The 21,443-nt window shown below is 44.0% G+C and overlaps 1 protein-coding gene across 4 annotated transcripts in view; it reads left to right on the top strand.

Annotated features, from left to right (window-relative positions):
- Positions 1 to 21,443, top strand: part of psd3l (pleckstrin and Sec7 domain containing 3, like) — a 441,070-nt gene that overhangs the window by 394,676 nt on the left and 24,951 nt on the right. For all 4 annotated transcript variants that reach the window (XM_043674302.2, XM_043674303.2, XM_087979987.1 and 1 more), the window contains one exon: positions 1,792 to 1,862. In XM_043674302.2, coding sequence (XP_043530237.1) covers positions 1,792 to 1,862 — 71 coding nt within the window. The remainder of the gene's footprint in view (positions 1 to 1,791; positions 1,863 to 21,443) is intronic.

The following is a 21,443-nucleotide window of genomic DNA, read 5'->3' as shown; positions in this document are numbered from 1 at the left end:
CATTTCAAGACATCCAGCACCGCCACCTCTGTAATATGGATATATTTCAAGATTTCACCATCTACTTCCCCACATTCTATATCTTCCATGTCCCTCTCCACAGGAAGCACTGATGTTTCGTATCCCCTCCATCTCTCCGGCTCCAAACACAGGCTGTCTTGCTGATCTTTGAAGGGCCCTAATCTCTCCCTAGTTACCCTTTTGTCCTTAATGTATCTATAAAAACCCTTTGGATTCTCCTTAACTCTGTTTACCAAAGCTATCTCATGTCCCCTTTTTGCCCTCCTGATTTCCCTCTCAAGTATACTCCTACTGCCTTTATGCTCTTCTAAGGATTCTCTCATCTCTCCTGTCTATATCTGACATATGCTTCCTTCTTTCTCTTAACCAAACCCTCAGTTTGTATTAAAATTCAGTGACAGATCCTCTTGCCCGGAGAACACTGGGATTGTTTCTGATTACCTTTACAATTACATGGCCATAGTAATCCACAGCTGAAGAAAGGCACAAGGTGATAGGCTGTTTTGGAGACACTTTTGCGGAAAGCCCACAATGTTGTGCATTTAATGACTCCACTTCAAAATTTGTAGTTGATAGTGAAGTGCATCGAGACATCCCGAGGACATTTGGAGGTCACACTCATCTTGTTAACTGATCTCTATTTCTTTAAAATGATAACCTCGAGCGTGATGCTATCATTTTGGCATGTGCAAATTACTACCAAGTCATTTTGTTTGTATTGAATATTAAAGACTTGTTTAAAGTTTGTGAGAAGATTTGTAGCTCGGGTGCTCGTTGCTGTGGTTCTGTTCGCCGAGTTGGAAGTTTTTGTTGCAAACGTTTCGTCCCCTGTCTAGGTGACATCCTCAGTGCTTGGGAGCCTCCTGTGAAGCACTTCTGTGGTGTTGCCTCCGGCATTTATAGTGGCCTGTCCCTGCCGCTTCCGGTTGTCAGTTTCAGCTGTCCGCTGTAGTGGCCGGTATATTGGGTCCAGGTCTATGTAACAAACACATCAACCTGGACCCAATATACCGGCCACTACAACGGACAGCTGAAACTGACAACCGGAAGCGGCAGGGACAGGCCACTATAAATGCCGGAGGAAACACCACAGAAGCGCTTCACAGGAGGCTCCCAAGCACTGAGGATGTCACCTAGACAGGGGACGAAATGTTTGCAACAAAAACTTCCAGCTCGGCGAACAGAACCACAGCATTAAAGACTTGTTCATCTTTATGAATTGCTCTAATTTATGCAACTATCTTTCCTTTGAATTGGCAATCCATATATAAAAAGAACACCCAGTTCAAAAGTAATTAGAGGCCAACTTTGCAAAATGAATGAATACAATTAATTTGGAGGATTACGTTTAATCTCCTGGTTCAGGATTTTGAGAATGTCCAACTGTGCAAGTATGCAGGACACTTGCAAATCAACTCAATACTTGGAGCCAAATACTGACCACTCATTTCTAGCATTCACCTCTGATGATGAATTGCTTTTGTAGTTGCATACTCTATAATTTAGTTGTCAGCATTCCAGTCAGAAATGCGCACTTGCACAATGTGGGTGTCTCTTCCCAATATACTTCTTTAAGTCATTCTCAAATCATCCATTTTCTGCACTCTGTTTTCTCTGCGGTGGTTTTGAGACTGCTTCCAAAAAGGACTGTTACCTCCTTGAGCACATCCTGTTTACTGCTGGCAAAGCCAGAGCAATGTCATCTGTACTGATTGTCGAGCCACCCACCTCTATCTGATTCTTACTCATGTTTGATTTCTCTCATTGCAGCTCCCAGGGGCAAAAGAGGTTGGAAGACATTTTATGCTGTGCTGAAAGGCATGATCCTTTACTTGCAAAAGGTAATTCAAAACATGGCCACCTTTAAATCTGATAGCGACATTCATCCCTGACATTCAATTGCAGAACATTACCCTGTAAATGTGAAGTGACTTTATCACTTTGATTAAGGAGTCAATAAATGTAGCAATGTAAGGGCTGTCACGTTCATGGTGTCTGTCTTGACATCTGCTGGTGGCAAAACACCAAAGCCACAGTAGGCAAATAAAGCTCCTCCATTCTAATTTATGGTGTGCTAGAATAATAGGCTAACAGAGTCAATTCTATCTGATCTGTGAGTTCAAATGGCTGTATTGTGACCATTCTAGTATCTGATTCCCTTTCCTTGTGCAATTAGCCACCTTGGGATGAATGCAGAGCCAACTCAGTAATCTATAATATTATACATCTAATGGTTACAGAGAGAAAAGGATTACTTCCATTACTTCATACTGTTGGCTTACTTGGGATTTTATCTCTGGGAAGTGCTTAACTTTTGCCTTTTAAATGAAAGAACAGAAAGCAGGCACTTTTTTATCTCTGATCATTTGCACAGTGTTCAACGTATGCCTCGCACTAATTTTGCAAAGAGGTTAATGTCATCATCAATCAATGATTGACTGAAGAAATCTTTCTGGAGAAGCACTTGACAATGGCACTTCTCAACAGGAAAGCAATGGTCCATTGACAATGAATAATCATTGCTGCAGGCTGATTATTTTGAGGAGCCAGCCAATTTAAATGGGATTAACTGAGAGGGGAGTATGAATCTGATGCATTGACATTATATCCTCTGTCTGGGAACTGTTCTCAATTTAAATCTTGGTTTTAAATTTAGCAAATTTGTGGGACTGCACCTATTCTCCACAAGGCTAATTCATGTTAGCTTGAGCTTCAAGCCAGGATTATGATGACAGTTTCAGAATGATTTCTGTTGAGGAAGTTTTGTCAACCTTGGTTTTGATAATTGAGAATGCATTTTTCCATTTTCTTTCCCCTCCCCCATCCTTTCTTGATTTACGTCCTGACCCTTCACCCAGTACATAAATGCTCCCTCACTGCAGCGATCACTGAATCCCTTATATTTCTTAAACAACGACCTGCAGATTTCCAGTGGTAGTAAAAGCATTACAGTTATAGAGTCATGTAGCACAGAAACAGACCCTTTGATCCACTTGGCCAAGCTGACCAGATATCTCGTCCCATTTGACAGCATTTGGCGCACATTCCTCTAAACCCTTCCTACTCATGAACCCATCCTGATGCCTTTTAAATGTTAGAATTGTACCAGCCTCCAACACTTCCTGCATGCAACACCCTCTGTGTAGAGACGTTGCCCCTTAGGTTCCTTTTAAATCTTTCCCCTCTCACCTTAAATCTATGCCCTCTAATTTTGGGTTCCCCCAGCCCAAAGAAAAGAACTTGTTTATTTACTCTTTCCAAGCCCCTCATGATTTTATAAACCTATATAAGGTCACCCCTCAGCCTCTGATACTCCAGGGAAAATAGCCCCAAAATAGTCACCCTCTCCTTTTCGCTGAAACCCTCCAACCTGGCAACATCCTTGTAAATCTTTTCTGAACTCTTTCAAGTTTCACAACATCTTTCCTATAGCAGAGAGACCAGAGTTGCACACAATATTCCAAACGTGGCCTAACCAATGTCCTGTAGAGCTGCAATATGATCTCCCAACGCCTATACTCAATGTATTGACCAATAAAGACCAATGTACCAAACACCACCTTCACTATCCTGTCTATCTGCGACTCCACTTTCAAGGAGTTATGAGCCTGTACTCCAAGGGACTTTTGTTCAGCAACACTCCCCAAGACCTTACCATTAAGTGTATAAGTCCTGCCCTGATTTGCCTTTTCAAAATCCAGCACCTCGCATTTATCTAAATTCAACTCCATCTGTCAGTCCTTGGCCCATTGGCCCATCTGATAAGGTCCCGTTGTACTCTGAGGTAACCTTCTTCGCAGTCCATTATGCCTCCAATTTTGGTGTCACCTGCAAACTTACTGGCCATACATTACTGATCGAACAATAAATTGGGGGCCAGTTAGCTCAGTCGGTTGGTTGGCTGGTTGGTGATGTGGTGCCACACCAATTCCAGTACTGGCTGATGTTATCATGAATGGCTGACCTTCTGTTTACCTTTAGTCCAACAATACTTTGCAGAGTGTAAATTATAACCTTGGGGCTGAGGTTAGATCCTGAGGCACTCGCTCTTTGGACAAAGGAAATTGGAGCAATCGTAGACCACTCAGTCCTAAAGCTTGTGCTACCATTTAACCTGGTCATGGCTGATTTTCCTTCTCAATAACATTTCCTCACACTATCTTTAATAGTGGTTTGCTATCTTTAATATCTGGAAATCCTATCGAAATTTGTCTTGGAAGATACTCAATAACCATGACTCCAAAATCTTCTGGGTAGAAAATTCCTTAGATTCACCAGTCCCTGAGTGACGAAATTCAATCTTCATAATCCTAAATGGCTGATCCCCGATTCTGAGACCGTGTCCCCTGCTTCCACAACACCCAGTCAGGGGAAACGTCCTTCCTGCATCTCCCCTGTCAAGCCCTGTATGAATTTTGCATGTTTTAATAAGATCACCTCCATATGAAGGAGGTCAGCCAGGTGGGTGTCATAGAGTTCCCCAATTGGGGCTGTTAACCTGGTCCAATCGGGGACCCCTGGCTGACAGTCCTAAACTAGAGAGTCAAAGGTTCTATTCCCCTGAGAGCTGGCTCTGAGGAAGCCAAACCAGTGTCAATTACTATGTTCGAATAAATAATAGGTGACAGGAAATGGCCTTCATGTAGTTACTTAAGTGTGACAAGAGTGGGATTTACCTTGATTGGCTCAAAATATTTCAATTAGAAAATGGCTGCCTGTGTGAAGTCCAAATTGAACTCTTGGAGGTTTTTCAGGAAGGTTTAAGGATTTCCAAAGAACCCTTTGCCACCTTGCAAGTTGATCAGGAAGCAATTCCACGATCCTGCAAAGTCCTCCTAGTGCCATTTGCCTTACTGGCAAAATGGAGGCAGAAACCAGAAGAATGGAGAGCGGAATCATCAAACCAGTCCAGTTGGCAGAATGGCCAGCACCATTCTGATTATGAAGCCTAATTGGTTGGTTTGCCTTTGTGGGGCTTTTAAATAAAGGGTAAACTGCTTCTCACTGTTGAATAACTATCCAATCCCTAGCATGGAGGACTTATATGCAAAGCTGGCAGGGGCTTCACAAGGCTGGGTACGAGCCATGGGTACTGCAATTATGGTGAGATAAGGAAGTATACTACAATTAATACCCATGAAGGTTTGTAACAGTAAATGAAACTGCCATTTGGGTATCATCACCTCGTGCAGTTTTTCAGCTGATGATGGAGAACATTTTACGAGGTCCATCCCAGGGATGCCATTCTTCTGAATGACATGCTAATAACAGGGAAGACCAATAAAGAGGACTTAGAGAAATTGAACATAGTCCTTAAATGTTTCTTCTAGGCGTGTGAATGCCTTAGAAGGGAAATATTTGAGTTCAAAGCACACCAAGTGAGCTACTTGGGCTAACGGGTCAACAAGACAACAATGGTTACACCCATTGGATGATGAAGTGAGGGTGATCAAAGGTGGCCCTGCTCCCACATCTGTACTGGTGCTTGAGTCTTTTCTTTGGCCTGGTGAATTATTATGGAATGTTCATATGTAACCTGGCCACCACCCTGGAATCCTTACATCCGCTACTGAAAAAGGGGTCAGCCTTGGAAATGGTCTCATAGTGAAGAAGCGGCTGTCGTTATCTAAGGCATTGGCCCGCTGCGGTCCCAAGGAAGATCCGGTGCTAACTTGTGATGCCTCCCTGCACGGTATTGGGGGAGTATTGGCTCTCAGGTGGCCCAATGGAGAGGAACACCCAATAGCATATGCTTCCTGGACTGTGGCTGATGGAGAGATAAAGAAGGAAGGTTCAACGGTCATCTTTGATGTGAGAAAGTTCCATTAACATTTTTATGGACATAAGTTTGTAATAAGAGCAGACCACAAACCCCTGCTAGGACTACTCAAAGAGGACATGGCTGTGCCGCCCACAGCTTCAGGTCAAATTCAGCGGTGGCTGTCATTCTAAGTGTGTACAATTACAAGTTGGAACACCGTCCGGGAGGTCAAGTAGCAAATGCGATGCTTTAGCCACCTCCCACTGATGGATACACCACCAGTGGTAACACCACTGAAGAGTCCATTCTGATTTGAAACTTTCTAGGCACGCTTCCAGTCACCACTGACAGTATCAGGCTGTGAACACAAGAAAATCTAGTCCTGGCAAAACTAAACCAGCTAGTAGTAATGGGGGCAACAAAAGGGAAACCGTTTTGGACCTGGCGAGACCAGATCACCGTACAGCACGGCCTGTGATTATGGGGAAGCAAGACTGATTCTCCCAAGCAAAGGTCACTGCCAGATACTGGCTGAACTCTCCCAGGGTCATCCAGGGCTATCCAAAATGAAGATGTTAGCGAGAGGTATGTCTGGTGGCCAGGGTTGATGCCGACATAGCTGTGTTGATGGTGCCAACAAGGCCAAAATGTACTGCCAGCAACTCCCCCCTGATTAGTAGGAATGGCCGGATAAATCCTGGATTGGTTATACATCGACTATGCAGGCCCTTTCTTAGTCAATGCTCAATGTTCTTAGTCATTGTGGGTGCCCACTCAAAGTGGTTGGACGGGCATAGAGTTCATTCATCAAAATCAGGGACAAAGATAGAAAAGTTGTGAGCACCTTTTGCAATACACAGGCTCCTGGAAGTGTTGGTCACAGATAACGGGCCGTTGTTTACCAGCAGGAAATTTGAGTATTTCCTGAAGTCAAATGGCATTAGGCATATAAGGACAGCTCCATATAATCCATCGTCGAATGGTCGAACTGAAAGAAACATCCTACAGGTTCACTAGATACCAAACTGCCCTGGTTCCTATTTGATTATTGGACCACCCCTCTTGCTACAATACTCCCCACAAGCTCCAGCAGAGTTACTAATGGGGAGAAGACTCTGCACCAGGTTAAATATGATCTTCCCGGACCTGGAGGGGGGAGCCTGAAATGGCCTCAGGAACGCTAATGCCCAATCCAAGATTCTTCTAAGCGAGAGAGGCAGTTTACTTCAGGGAATGAAGTTTAGTGCCGAAACCACGGGAACAGTCCTGCATGGACAAGAGGCATATGGTTAGTGTGAGGTCAGAACCTGGGACGTACAAAGTTCGGGTAGGGGAGACAGTCCTGAACAAGCACGTGGACCACATGAAAGCTGCGACCTCGCAAATGGGGCAGGAGCAGAACATAGCTGGTCCCTGGAACAGACAGAAAGGCTGTTGGAACCCTTGCATTCTCTCTGTCCATCGAGCATCAAAGAAACCTCTGAGACTGAGATGGACACAGCAGATGTCATAGCCTCAATGCCTTTACCCCCCCTGACAAAGAGGATGGATTTCTTCCAAGACACTCTGGATTTAAGAGGCGGGCTGCAGTCTTGTACACCCACCCATATCCGAGGCTGAGTCAGAGGAACTGGACGTAGGGTGGGAAGGATGTAGTGATTATAACGAGATCAGCCAGGTGGACCTTTATAGAATATGTGTTCGCTTATTTGGGCTGTTAACCTGGTCTAATCAGAGAGCCCTGGCTGACACACAGAAACAGGAGTGTCAGAGGTTCTGTTCACTCTGAGAGCTGGCTCTGAGGGGGCTGGAGCAGTGTCAAGGGCAATGCACATGTAAATAAAAGACTACTTGGTGATAGGACACCGATCTCTGTGGAGTTATTTCAACCTCTCACTCTGAAAAACTCAAAGAAAATAATCCCAGTGTCCTCAACCTAGTCACATTGAAGAACTGAGCGATCTAAGGGGCAAGTCACATGAACCTTCATAGCCTATGTGAGGTATTTTCAGAAAATCTATCCTGGGAGGAGTTAGGCCTTTTGATAATGAGGAGAAAGCATTTTTTAGAAGGAGTTAAGGAAAATAATCATTCGAGAAAATAAGATGTGGAGCAGACTGTGTGAAATCAATTGTTTTATAACAAAATAATGTAATCGGTTATTCTTTTCCATGTGTCAAGTCACTTTCTCAAGCCCAAGCAACAAAATTCTGAAAACTGTACTGGAGATCCATACGTAAGATGCTCCTATATGTTTGTGGAATCAAAGAGCTGAATGGACTACTTCTTTTCATACTCTCTTTCAAAAGAAATCTCTCCCCATTCCTTCCGTTCAGTTTTTTTTTGGGTGTACTTTGCTCAGTGTTGAGAGCACAAGATAATAGGCTACTCAGCCTGGTGGGGCATCACAACGGAGCCAGATCTTGCTCTCCCCTTTCATCGACCTCACATTTCCAATAGAATAGTGAGAACACTGACTGATTTTTCTTCACCGCCCACTTCCCCTTTGTTAGTGCAGGATTGTCGAGTCCAATAATAGATCCCAATTGTCAATTCAGCGTAGATCCAGGATTAGCGAGAGGATTTCTTTCAGCCTGAGAGACTGCAGAAAATGTTAGCGCCAACTTTTCTCTGAGCTACAACGAGATCCACAATCGATACAATTGACACGTCAGATTGACTGGAATTTGGATGAGCTTGTACCTGCAGCTAAACACAGGTAGCTGTGGTGGTGGCAGGGATGGAGGGAGGATGGGGGAATCTCACAGTGGTCCTAGTGAACTGTCTCCACCCCTGACTATGTCGCTGCAAGACCGCTCCTAGCCATCTACAGTGCTGCCAATCCCCTGGCATCCCACAGATCGACTGGAGGTTGAAGCAAAGTATTGACCACCGGCAAAATCGCTAAAACCGCAAGAATTGATCAGCCCAAGCCACCAAATAAATTGCTTTTCACTTCTATTGGTGTGTAAATAATGATGACAAACTATTAAAGGCTAAAGAGGTAAAAACAATGACTGCAGATGCTGGAAACCAGATTCTGGATTAGTGGTGCTGGAAGAGCACAGCAATTCAGGCAGCATCCGAGGACAGGCAAAATCGACGTTTCGGGCAAAAGCCCTTCATCAGGAAGGCTAAAGTCCAGTTGCAGATACATAACTGTACAATCCACTTAATTCTGTTATTCAGTGGTGGCACTGAAATCAGTTTAGTGTTGGTGTTTGGAATCCTTTTTAAGCCCATTTAATGTCTGAACACAGCATAAATAGTTTGCATTGTAGAACCAGAGAATGTCGCGGGTGTGAATTTAACTATTGCGGCTGTCTCTGGCATGGAAGCCAGCTTCATTTTGCTAATCAGATTTGTAGAGGAATTGATTGAAAATGTATATGGTATTAGTCAGTCGTAGTGGTGTGGCACAGTTTGCTGGCATGACAGGCTGTGCAGCAGATTGCTGGGCAGGTACGCACTGTGATTGTTGGCACCCGTGCCTAGTTTCACCTTTCAGTAGAGGTGTAGAGCAAAGCCAGAACAGCCCACTGAGAAGCGATGTAATTCAGTGAGTTTTCCACAGTTGCATGCCATCCTATTCTATTGTTGAGGAACGTAGGAACAGACGTAGTCCGTGCTACCTCTTAAGTCTGCTATTCATTTTCATTCCTCCCCCTCCCCATTTACCTACGGGTTGTAAGCATCACTGGTAAAGTTAACGTTTATTGCCTGTTCCAAACTGCCCTTGAACAGACTAGGTCATTTCCTAGGCATTGCTGTGGATCTGGAGTCACATGTTGTCCAGACGGCAGGATTGAGGGGGAGGATGGCAGATTTCCCTCATCATTCATGATGCCAAGTAAGCTTTGACCACAGTCGATGACTCACCCTCACCATTATTGGGACTAGTTTTCAATTCTATTATTAATTGAATTTAAATTCCAAGGCGATGTTTGAACCTGTGTCCAAAGTGAACCTGTGCTTTGCTTGCCCAGTGACATTTCCATTATTACTACCATCACCACCTGGCAGGTTTGTAACTCAGCATTTACCCACTTTATCTCCATATGCCTGGCTATTATTTATCTATTAAAGTATTCACTGATCTTACTTTGAAATCTCCAGTGGTCCTCGAATCTGCAGCCTTGCTGGGGGGACTGTGGCCGATTATACCACCTTTTGTGGTAAAAATGCTTCATGATTTCATGCAGAAATCGCTAAAGATCCTCAAACAGCACCTTCCAAATCGATGACACTTCCGTCTTGAAAGACAAGGGCAGCAGATACATGGGAACCCCACCACTTGCAAGTTCCCCTCGAAGCCACTCACCATCCTGACTTGGAATTGTATCGCCATTTCCTGGACAGTCACAGGGTCAAAATCCTGGAATTCCCTCCCTAACAGTATTGTGGGTCTTCCTACAGCTCATGGACTGCAGTGGTTCAAGAAGATGGTTCACCACCAACTTCTCAAGGGCAACTAGGGATGGGCAATGATTGCTGGCTCAGCCAGCGATGCCCATGTCAAACAATGAGAAAGGAAAATCCTGTTTCTATTTGTTATGCTCTTTACTGAACTCATTCACCCCAGAAGAAGTAATGGACAGAATGTTCCACTCAGGGGCTTGGTGCACTTGGCAGTCAATTAAACATCCAACATGGGGTTGGCGACTGCAGCTATGGCATGGTAGGAATGGTAGCTGCATCTGGCAGGATGAGGAGTGCCATGGGGTTTAAAGTGATCCTGGAATACCGAGTCAGGTCCCCTTCACCCTGTAGCGTACTGCTGTCAGTCCATCTCCAATCATTGTCTGTGCTCCCATTCACCCTGGGATAGCCCACAGACTAACTGCAAAATTCCAGTCAGTCTCTCATCAGTGGCCTGGACACAGGCCTCTTCATTGAGTGAATAAGCCGCCTGGACTCTTGTTTGCAAGTATCCATTCCATGTTTGTTCTGACCTTCCAGAAGAAGGCTGGGATTGAGATCATGACCAGGAATAATTCCCAAAAACCCTTCCTGAACCCATAGAAAATTGGCTGCCCCACACCTTTGCAGTGATCCCATCAACTACATTCCTTGGAGTTTAACCTGCCTTTGAGGTCTAGCTGTGAACTCGAGAAGCAGTGGTCAATGCTCCAGAATGGCTTGTGTACACCCTCTGAGTGGCTGAGCAAACATTGCTCATCAAGTGTCCCTTTCCTTTGAAGCACTTGATCCGGTTGCCTCTCGCTCCCAACTTGAAGCATGTTGTTGGGGCTGACCTGTTTGCTGTTTGAATCTCTTTATTGCTGCAGAGTGTCATTGCTGAGTATCTGCTATCATTACCCTGAAGAACACTCTCGTAACTTGGCGATTTCAGCAACATTGATGCTAAATGTGCTTTTCACATCTGCTTTCCCTTTTCCGTGCCTTAACATTGCCCATATTAAATTTCATCTGTCATGTCTCACTTAAGTATCATGGTTGATTCATTTTCTATCTCTGTTTTTTATTGTCTGTGCATTTGCACTGTTATACAAGTGTGGCAAGTAATTCTAATGGTGAGGGGCCCCTCACATATACACTGTGGGACCCTCTCCCTTCTCCTCCTTGAATCTCCTACCCCCTCCTCTTCTTCACCTTCCCCACAATGCCTGTTGTTTTAGCAACCCTTTAGGACATGGAAGGAGAAATTGTTTGATATCTGAACACCATGTTTACATGGGAAACCAGGAGATGGACACTGAACACTTCATGGAACTCTACACAACAGAACGAGGCCATTTGGCCCGTCAAGCCAGAGACATCTCAGTGGAACAGATGCCTTGTTAATTCCATTCCCCCTATCTTTATTCACCATGGAATGTTTCCTCTTCAATGATCTAATACTCCTTTTAGAATCTGTTTCTATCCCCTTTCAGGCAGTGTACTCCTGATCATCATAACTGGTTTTCAAAAATAAAAACTCCATCTCTTCCCTCTAGTTCATAACTCTGTGTCCTCTGATAACCAATCTTCCCACCAGTCGCAGTACACTTTCCTGCGACCTACACTATCAAATACATGATTTGGAGATGCCGGTGTTGGACTGGGGTGGACAAAGTTAAAAATCACACAACACCAGGTTATAGTCCAACAGGTTTATTTGGAAGCACTAACTTTCGGAGCGACGCTCCTTCATCAGGCACAACCACCTAATGAAGGAGCAGCACTTTGAAAGCTAATGCTTCCAAGGAAACCTGTTGGACTATAACCTGGTGTTGTGTGATTTTTAACTTTATCAAAATACATGATAATTTTAGCCTCCCCTAACCCTTTGCATCCTTTGGTGTAACAATCTCAGGTTCTCTTGTCTCTCCACATAAGTATCATCCAAAATCCATGTTATTATCTGAGTAAACCTCTGCACCAACACCTTGGTATCCTTGTTAAAGTACAGTACAGAAGTGGGCATTATATTCCAGTGGAGTCCGAACAAATTTACAAAGGTTTACCTTCAAGTCCTTGCATTTCTACTCCACGCCTTGACAAAGCTAAGAATTGCATAGAATTCTTTAACAGCCTTAATGAGGTGTCTTGCTACCTGTATATATAAATAATACACGAGTCCTCACTTTTCCTATACTCCCCTTTAAAAAGGTACCACAGGTGACATTTCAGTCATGTGTGGTATGAACCGCATGTCAATAAGGCTGCTTTTGCAACAGGAGGAGGGAAGGGCAATTCTACACTTTGTATCTTTTGACTGCTCCCCACTTCCATCACACTTGAGACCCGGTAGGTGCAACCAGACTGTGACCTGGCAGTATTGTGGCTTTGCCAGTGCTTTATTGTGGAACGTGTGTATATTGCATCTACCAACAGTCCTTACCAATATTTCCCTCTGGCAACCAGTTGTTGAATGATGCAGTACATTAGCTGACCGTGACTTGCAACATCAAAAAGATTTTGTAAGCAAGCAGACACATTTATTTTTCTCTAATGGCCATAGGGCAATTGCTGTCATTTTTCTTTGGTGTGGAGCTCCCTGCAGGGAGATGGTGTGGCAATGAAGCCAAACAGATATGCAGAGCTACTTCAGTGGCAATTTATTTGCTTCAAGGTTGTGCACATATGATTGATTTCATGACCGGATTGAGTAAAACTCCAGATTGTTGTGTTGGCATCTGCTGTTAAAAGTTTTACCACCTAGTCCCAGGGTAGGACTTGCTTTCCTTGTTGACATTCGGGGCCATTAAAGTTGATTGAAACTGCAGTTTGCCAAAGAGAAGAAGGATAGCATATTGCCCCAGTGATCGTGTTGCACCAACAAGACTGAGGGGAAAAATGAGATATTTATTATACAGAAGGCGTCAAGATTTTCTTGAATCTCATTATTTCTTGACTGAACAAATTCTGCGGCGAAGTTATTTCCTCTGGAGAGAACCGTTCAGGATGTGTATTTATGATGTTTATTGAGCAGGTTGACTGTTTATTTTCCCCCTGTGTTGCATTTAAGTGGAATTATACACCAGCTACAATGAGTCCAATAGAATTGCTTTTATTTTATTATGTGTTTGGAATATAATATAAAAATAAGGCTTACAAACCTACGTTATTATTTCTATAGCTACACAGTAATAAACTTGACAACCACTTCAAACTCTTAAATTTCCATGAGGTGCAGAGCATTATAGATGTTTTAACAAAGCCACTGAGAAGGTGCCAGGTGGAAAATTATTCGAGAAGATTAAAGAGATTGGAGTGAGGGGAAAGGATAGCACAGCAGGTTACAAATCAGTGAGAAAGGAGAAAACAGAGAGAAAGTTAAGGACAGTTTGTCAGGCAAGTTAGAAGTGGGTGGAACTTTCAGGAGTCTATTCTGAGGAAACAAATCAAGTATGTTGGATAGAAACTCAGCAGGTCTCGCAGCACCTGTGGAGAGGGAGAAAGAGACAGAGTGAGCATTGTTGAGTTCAGTATGATTTGTCTTCAGGGCAGACGTCCAGTTCTGAAACAATGTCACATTGGACTCGAAACATTAACTGTCTTTCTTAACATTTCTTTCTTCATAGATGCGTCTAGAACGTAGAACATTACAATACAGTACAAACTCTTTGGGCGTCGACCTGTGAAACCAATCCGAAGCCCATCTCACCTACACTATTCCATTTTCATCCATATGTCCAACCAATGACCATTTAAATGCCCTTAAAGTTGGCGAGTCTACTAATGTTGCAGGCAATGCATTCCATGCCCCTACTGCTCTGAGCAAAGAAACAACCGCTGATATCTGTCTTATATCTATCATCCCTCAATTTAAAGCTATGTTCCCTCATGCTCGCCATCACCAACTGAGGAAAAAGGGTCTCACTGTCCACCCTATCTAACCCTCAGCTGGACCTCCTGAATTACTCTCCAGCATTTTCTGTTTGTGTTTCAGATTTCCAGCATCCACAGTATTTTGCTTTTATTTCAGCTCTGAGGACCATTACATTCATAATGTGTATTTATGTTTCAGATACAAGTCTTGGTTGAGTGTTTATAACTATCAGAAAATAGGACATGCACGCGTGGTTGCAAATTAAGGCTGAATATTATTGAGAGTCTGTATCAAACTGGCTGAACAAGGGGGGTTGCCATATGTGCTGGGTTCATGCGGAAACTTGACATTTTGGGCTGAAAAAATGGTGTTACCTTATTTACTGGATTGACATAGACACGATGATTCACAGTTTTCTCTTGTCTGCCAACAGCCGAGGGAATTTGCATTGTACTCCGTATAAATTAGAGTCGTAGAGTCATAGAGATGTACAGCACAGAAACAGACCCTTCGGTCCAACCCGTCATTGCCGACCAATTTAGTCCCACCTGCCAGTACCCGGTCGATATCCCTCCAAATCCTTCCTATTCATATACCATCTAAGTGCCTTTTAAATGTTGCAATTGTACCAGCCTCCACCACTTCCTCTGGCAGCTCATTCCATACATGTACCACTGTCTGAGTGAAAAAGTTGCCCCTTAAGTCTTTTTTATATCTTTCCCCTCTCACCCTAAACCTATGCCCTCTAGTTCTGGACTCCCCCACCCCAGGGAAAAAACTTTGTCTATTTATCCTGTCCATGCCCCTCATAATTTTGTAAACATCTATAAGGTCACCTCTCAGCCTCCGACGTTCCAGCGAAAACAGCCCCAGCCTGTTCAGCCTCTCCCTATAACTCAAATCCTCCAACCCTGGCAACATCCTTGTAAATCTTTTCTGAACCCTTTCAAGTTTCACAACAACTTTCCGATGGGAAGGAGACCAGAATTGCACGTAATATTCCAACAGTGTTCTAACCCATATCCTGTACAGCTGCAACATGACCTCCCAAATCCTGTACTCAATACTCTGACCGAAAAAGGAAAGCATACCAAATGCATTCTTCACTATCCTACCTACCTGTGACTCCACTTTCAAGGAGCTATGAACCTGCACTCCAAGGTCTCTTTGTTCAGCAACACTCCCTAGGACCTTACCATTAAGTGTATAAGTCCTGCTAAGATTTGCTTTCACAAAATGCAGCACCTCGCATTTATCTGAAATAAACTCCATCTACCACTTCTCAGCCCATTGGCCCATCTGATCAAGATCCTGTTGTAATCTGAGGTAACCCTCTTCGCTGTCCACAACACCTCCAATTTTGGTGTCATCTGCAAACTTACTGACTATACCTCTTATGTTCACATTCGAATCATTTATGTAAATCATGAACCGTAGAGGGCCCAGCACCGATCCTTGTGGCACTCCATTGGTCATAGGCCTCCAGTCTGAAAAACAACCCTCCACTACCACCCTCTGTCTTCTACCTTTGAGCCAGTTCTGTATCCAAATGGCTACTTCTCCCTGTATTCCATGAGATCTAACCTTGCTCACCAGTCTCCCATGGGAACCTTGTTGAACGCCTTACTGAAGTCCATATAGATCACTTTTACCGCTCTGCCCTCATCAATCCTCTTTGTTACTTCTTCAAAAAACTTGATCAAGTTTGTGAGACATGATTTCCCACGCACAAAGCTATGTTGACTAGCCCTAATCAGTCCTTGCCTTTCCAAATACATGTATATCCTGTCCCTCAGGATTCCCTCCAACAACTTGCCCACCACTGACATCAGGCTCACTTGTCTATAGTTCCCTGGCTTGTCCTTACCACCCTTCTTAAACAGAGGCACCATGTTAGCCAACCTCCAGTCTTCCGGCACCTCGCCTGTGACTATCGATGATACAAATATCTCAGCAAGAGGTCCAGCAATCGCTTCTCTAGGTTCCCACAGAGTTCTAGGGTACACCTGATCGGGTTCTGGGATCTATCCACCATCATGCGTTTCAAGACATCCAGCACTTCCTCCTCTGTAATATGGACATTTTGCAAGATGTCACCATTTATTTCCCTACATTCTATATCTTCCATGTCCTTTTCCACAGTAAATATTGAGGCAAAATACTCATTTAGTGTCTCCCCCATTTTCTGTGGCTCCACACAAAGGCTGCCTTGCTGATCTTTGAGGGGCCCTATTCCCTCCCTAGTTACCCTTTTGTCCTTAATGTATTTGTAAAAACCCTTTGGATTCTCCTTAATTCTATTTGCCAAAACTATCTCATGTCCCCTTTTTGCCCTCCTGATTTCCCTCTTAAGTATACTCCTACAGCCTTTATACTCTTCTAAGGATTCACTCGATCTATCCTGTCTGTGCCTGACATATACTTCCTTCTTTTTCTTAACCAAACCCTCAATATCTTTTGTCATCCAGCATTCCCTGTACCCACCAGCCTTTCCTTTCACCCTAACAGGAATATACTTTCTCTGATTCTCATCTCATTTCTGAAGGCTTCCCATTTTCCAGCCATCCCTTTACCTGCAAACATTTGCCCCCCAATCAGCTTTTGAAAGTTTTTGACTAATACTGTCGAAATTGGCCTTTCTCCAATTTAGAACTTCAACTTTTAGATCTGGTCTATCCTTTTCCTTCTCTATTTTAAATCTAATAGAATTATGATCGCTGGTCCCAAAGTGTTCCCCCACTGATACCTCAGTCACCTGCCCTGTCTTATTTCCCAAGAGTAGATAAAGTTTTGCACCTTCTCTAGTAGGTACATCCACATACTGAATCAGAAAACTTTCTTGTACACCCTTAACAAATTCCTTTCCATCTAAACCCTTTACACTTTGGCAGTCCCAGTCCATGTTTGGAAAGTTAAAATCCCCCACCATAACCACCCTATTATTCTTACAGATAGCTGAGATCTTCTTACAAATTTGTTTCTCAATTTCCTCTGATTATTAGGGGGTCTATAATACAACCCCAATAAGGTTATCATCCCTTTCTTATTTCTCAGTTCCACCTAAAAAGCTTCCCTGGATGTATTTCCAGGAATATCCTCCATCAACACAGCTGTATTGCTATCCCTTATCAAAAATGCCACTCCCCCTCCTCTGTTGCCTCCATTTCTATCCTTCCTGTAGCATTTGTATCCTGGAACATTAAGCTGCCAGTCCTGCCCATCCCTGAGCCATGTTTCTGTAATTACTGTGATATCCCAGTACCATGTTCCTAACCATGCCCTGAGTTCATCTGCCTTCCCTGTTAGGCCCCTTGCATTGAAATAAATGCAGTTCAATTTATTAGTCCTACCCTGTCCCTGACTGTTTGACTTGCTTCTGTTCTCAACTGTACCAGTCTCAGATTGATCTCTTTCCTCACTACCTCCCTGGGTCTCTCTCTCTCTCTCTCTCTCTCTCTTTCTCTTTCTCTCTCTCTCTCTCTCTCTCTCTCTCTCTCACACACACACACACACACACACACACACACACACACACACACACAGACCCAGACCTTTTTTGTTTAAATCCTGCCGAGCAGCTGTCCCCTTCCAATTTAGGTGCAATCCTCCTTCTTGTACAGGTCATTTCTACCCCAAAAGAGATTCCAATGATTCAAAAATGTGAATCCTTCTCCGATACACCAGCTCCTCAGCCATGTATTCATCTGCTGTATCCTCCTATTCCTGCCCTCACTAGCTCGTAGCACTGGGAGTAATCCAGATATTACTACTCTCGAGGACCTCCTTTTTAAATTTCTGCCTAACTCTCTCTAATCTCCCTTCAGAATCTCAACCTTTTCCCTTCCTATGTCATTGGTTCCAATGTGGACAATGACCTCTTTCTGGCCCCTCTCCCCCTTGAGAACATTCTGCATGCTCTCTAAGACATCCTTGATCCTGGCACCAGGGAAGCAACACACCATTCTGCTTTTTCACTGCTGGCCACAGAAACGTCTGTCTGTACCTCAGACTACAGAATCCCCTAACACAATTGATCTCTTGGAACCTGATGTACCCTTCATTGCATTAGAGCCAGTCTCAATACCAGAAACCTGGCTGTTCGTGCTACGTTCCCCTGAGAATCCATCTCCCCCCTACATTTTCCAAAACAGCATACCTGTTTGAAAATTTCTCAAGATCCTTACAGCATTCGGCCTGATATTGCACACACAATCCTAACCTATTAAAATTTCATGAAGGTCCAGCATTACTTCTGTACCTCTATGAAGAAAACCTGAATGTATTTCAATGTACCATACTGGGCATTACAATTAATTGTTCAGGGGACAGTTGTAAAGGGATATCAGCTGATGGGAGATTTGGGCTTACCAGGCATTAGACAGAAGTTAACGTCAGTAAGTATTCTTTGATTGTAAAGGAAAAGAGTGGATTGAAAAAAAAAACAAGCATTTTTTAATGTTTGGAATGTGCTGTGAAAGAGCAAAGGTTTTTGAGATTCACAGGGCATAAAGTGCAGCTTTAGTCACATTTATAAAATACATTGAAATACATTCTAGATTTTCTTCATAGAGGCACATAGGTAATGCTGGACCTTCATAAAACTGTAATAGGTTAGGATTGTGTGTGCAATATCAGGCTGAATGCTGTAAGGATCTTGAGAATTTATACACACTGCAATGCAAATTCCCTGGACTTTTGGTTGGCAGATGACAATTGTGAATAATGGTGTCTATGTCAATCTAGTTAATGAGAATTCAATATTTTTCAGCCCAAAAAATCACGTTTACGCACGTACCCAGCACATACGACAGCCCTCATGTTCAGCCACATTTTGATACATACTCTCAATAAATTTCAGCTTTAATTTTGCAACCACGTGTGCACGTTCTATTTTCTGGTGCCTATAACTGAGTGCGAGGTGATACAGGCTGTGTAGTGAAGATTAGATTAGATTACTTACAGTGTGGAAACAGGCCCTTCAGCCCAACAAGTCCACACCAACCCGCCGAAGCGCAACCCACCCAGACCCATTCCCCTACATTTACCCCTTCACCTAACACTACGGGCAATTTAGCATGGCCAATTCACCTGACCTGCACATCTTTGGACTGTGGGAGGAAACCGGAGCACCCGGAGGAAACCCGCGCAGACACGGGGAGAATGTGCAAACTCCACACTGAAAGTTGCCTGAGGCGAGAATTGAACCCGGGTCTCTGGCGCTGTGTGTGTGTGTCGGAGTTTAAGACACACACACAACACATACACATTGCATCCGATTTCGATAATATTTTGAAATGTCAAACCCTCACTGCATCCTCATCCACTTATAGTTATTTCAAGCAACCTGTCTGGACATGTCACTACACACCTTGAGGCAAATGGGACTTGAATCTGGACCTTCTGACCTGGATGTAAGGGCACTACCACTGCACCACAAGACCCTATACTTGGCACATGACTTTTATCTCTGTTTGTGGAGGGATTTTCCATGGCTGCATTGGTTGATTTATATGTCCTGTTTTTGGTGTGAAGAGCGATGTGCAACGTTGAAGTTTACTGGTTAGAGCAGGATCGCTGATGAAGCAACATGAAAGGACTACAGTATAGATGTTTAAGATTAAGAAAGAAATAAGTTTGGGCTCTGTTTAATTAGGTCTACAAGAGAGGGAAACATGGTGGGCAGGAGGCTATGGGTGGAAGCCAAATTATTTTTCCAATGGTGGATTGAGGTGTTGAGGTTAAATCATAAAATCCTTATATCATGGAAGCAGGCCTTTTGGTTTACCTAGTCCACACCTACCCCATCCCTGTAACCCCACATTTCCCACGGCTAGACCACCAAGCCTACACAGGAAGAAAGTGAGGACTGCAGATGCTGGAAATCAGAGTGGAGAGTGTAGTGCTGGAAAAGCACACCAGGTCAGGCAGCATCCGAGGAGCAGGGGAATTGATGTTTTGGGCATAAGTCCTTCATCAGGACCAAGCCTGCACATCCCTGAATACTATGGGCAATTTAAAATGGCCAATCTACCTAACCTGCACATCTTTGGACTGTGGGAGGAAACTGGAGCAGCCAGAGGAAACCCACGCAGACACAGGGAGAATGCTTAAACTCCACATAGAACAGTCACCCAAGGGTGGAATCAAACCAAGGTCCCTGGCGTTATGAGGCAGCAGAGTTAACCACTGTGCCATCCCAAGTTGGTGCCATTACAGCAACAGATCAAGCATCCTATTTTCAATACATTCCCATCCCACAAACATACATTTGAAACTTTTTTCAATGAAATTCTATCTCCAGGATTATTTCAGCAGCACAGAAAACCTTGCGCCTTCTGTCTCACGATCTTTCAAAGATGGCGTGCACCAATCAATTTGTCCACTTGGGTCTACAGTGACACACACCCAACACAAAGGGTGGGGCAAGAGACTGCTAGCTTGGAGGAAAGGTCAAAGGGACAAGGGCAATTGATGCATGAGGGATGTTTGAGTGAGGGGCAACTACCTGTAAGGGTTAGAGTTCATCAACAAAGGGGATCAGGTAGGGTCAGTGGTTTTGAAGTGGACAACAGGAGGGGCCTGGTGTCTTGGGTGGGGACCAGTCCAAAGATGTCAAAAGCCAGTGGGGCTGAAAGGACAGGTTCCAGAGTGTTCAGTATTGGGTCCTGGATGTCAGCATGAAGAAGCTGCCTCTCTTGGGGAGCATCCTGTGTTAAAAGGGGAGGTTAATGTGTGATGAGGGCAAGGTCCAATCAGAGACAGAGATAATGGAATGTCTGAGTGAGGGATTTCAGCACCACATCACTCATGATGGGAGAGGGTCTAGGATCAGGGGAGAACTGCCAAAGTCAAGAGTTAAGGTCAAGAGGGTAAGATGGTATGTTTGCTGTCTTAGCCACAGGGTCAAGTGTGATGGTGGGAGGATCAAGGTTGTTAGAAAGTGGACGCAAGTGGATATTCGAATAGTCAGGGATGACGGATTGTGATGGATTTCAGATTGAGAATGGTTTTGCTTCTGTCCCTGGCAATTGCTTCAAAATGATGAATAAACTGCCAGGAATGCAGGTTCAAGGGGAAGGGGACAAAGAATGAGGGTGTTGGAGTGGGAGTAGGAGGACGTTTGAGTGTTGCTGTTGGGGGGATTAGAAAATCGCATTGCCCAGCCATTGTAGGCTCATGAGAACAAGTGGTGCTCACCTCATTAACTGCCTTCCACACACAGTTAACTCAATTTGAAGTAAAAACAAGATGCTGGAGCAACTCAACACGTCTGACAGAATCGGTCAAACCTTGCACATATGCTGCCAGGCTTGTCGAGGGCCCCAGCATTTTTTGTTTCCATTCTGTCCAAATGCAATTCATGACACCAGTGAGCTCAGCAGAAAG

This window comes from Chiloscyllium plagiosum, unplaced genomic scaffold, assembly GCF_037043375.1.
Source record: "Chiloscyllium plagiosum isolate Xiang-an unplaced genomic scaffold, Cpla_swu_hap1 HiC_scaffold_36, whole genome shotgun sequence".
NCBI lineage: Eukaryota > Metazoa > Chordata > Chondrichthyes > Orectolobiformes > Hemiscylliidae > Chiloscyllium > Chiloscyllium plagiosum.
Note: the sequence above shows the minus strand (reverse complement) of the source record. Positions and strands in the feature narration are given on the sequence as shown.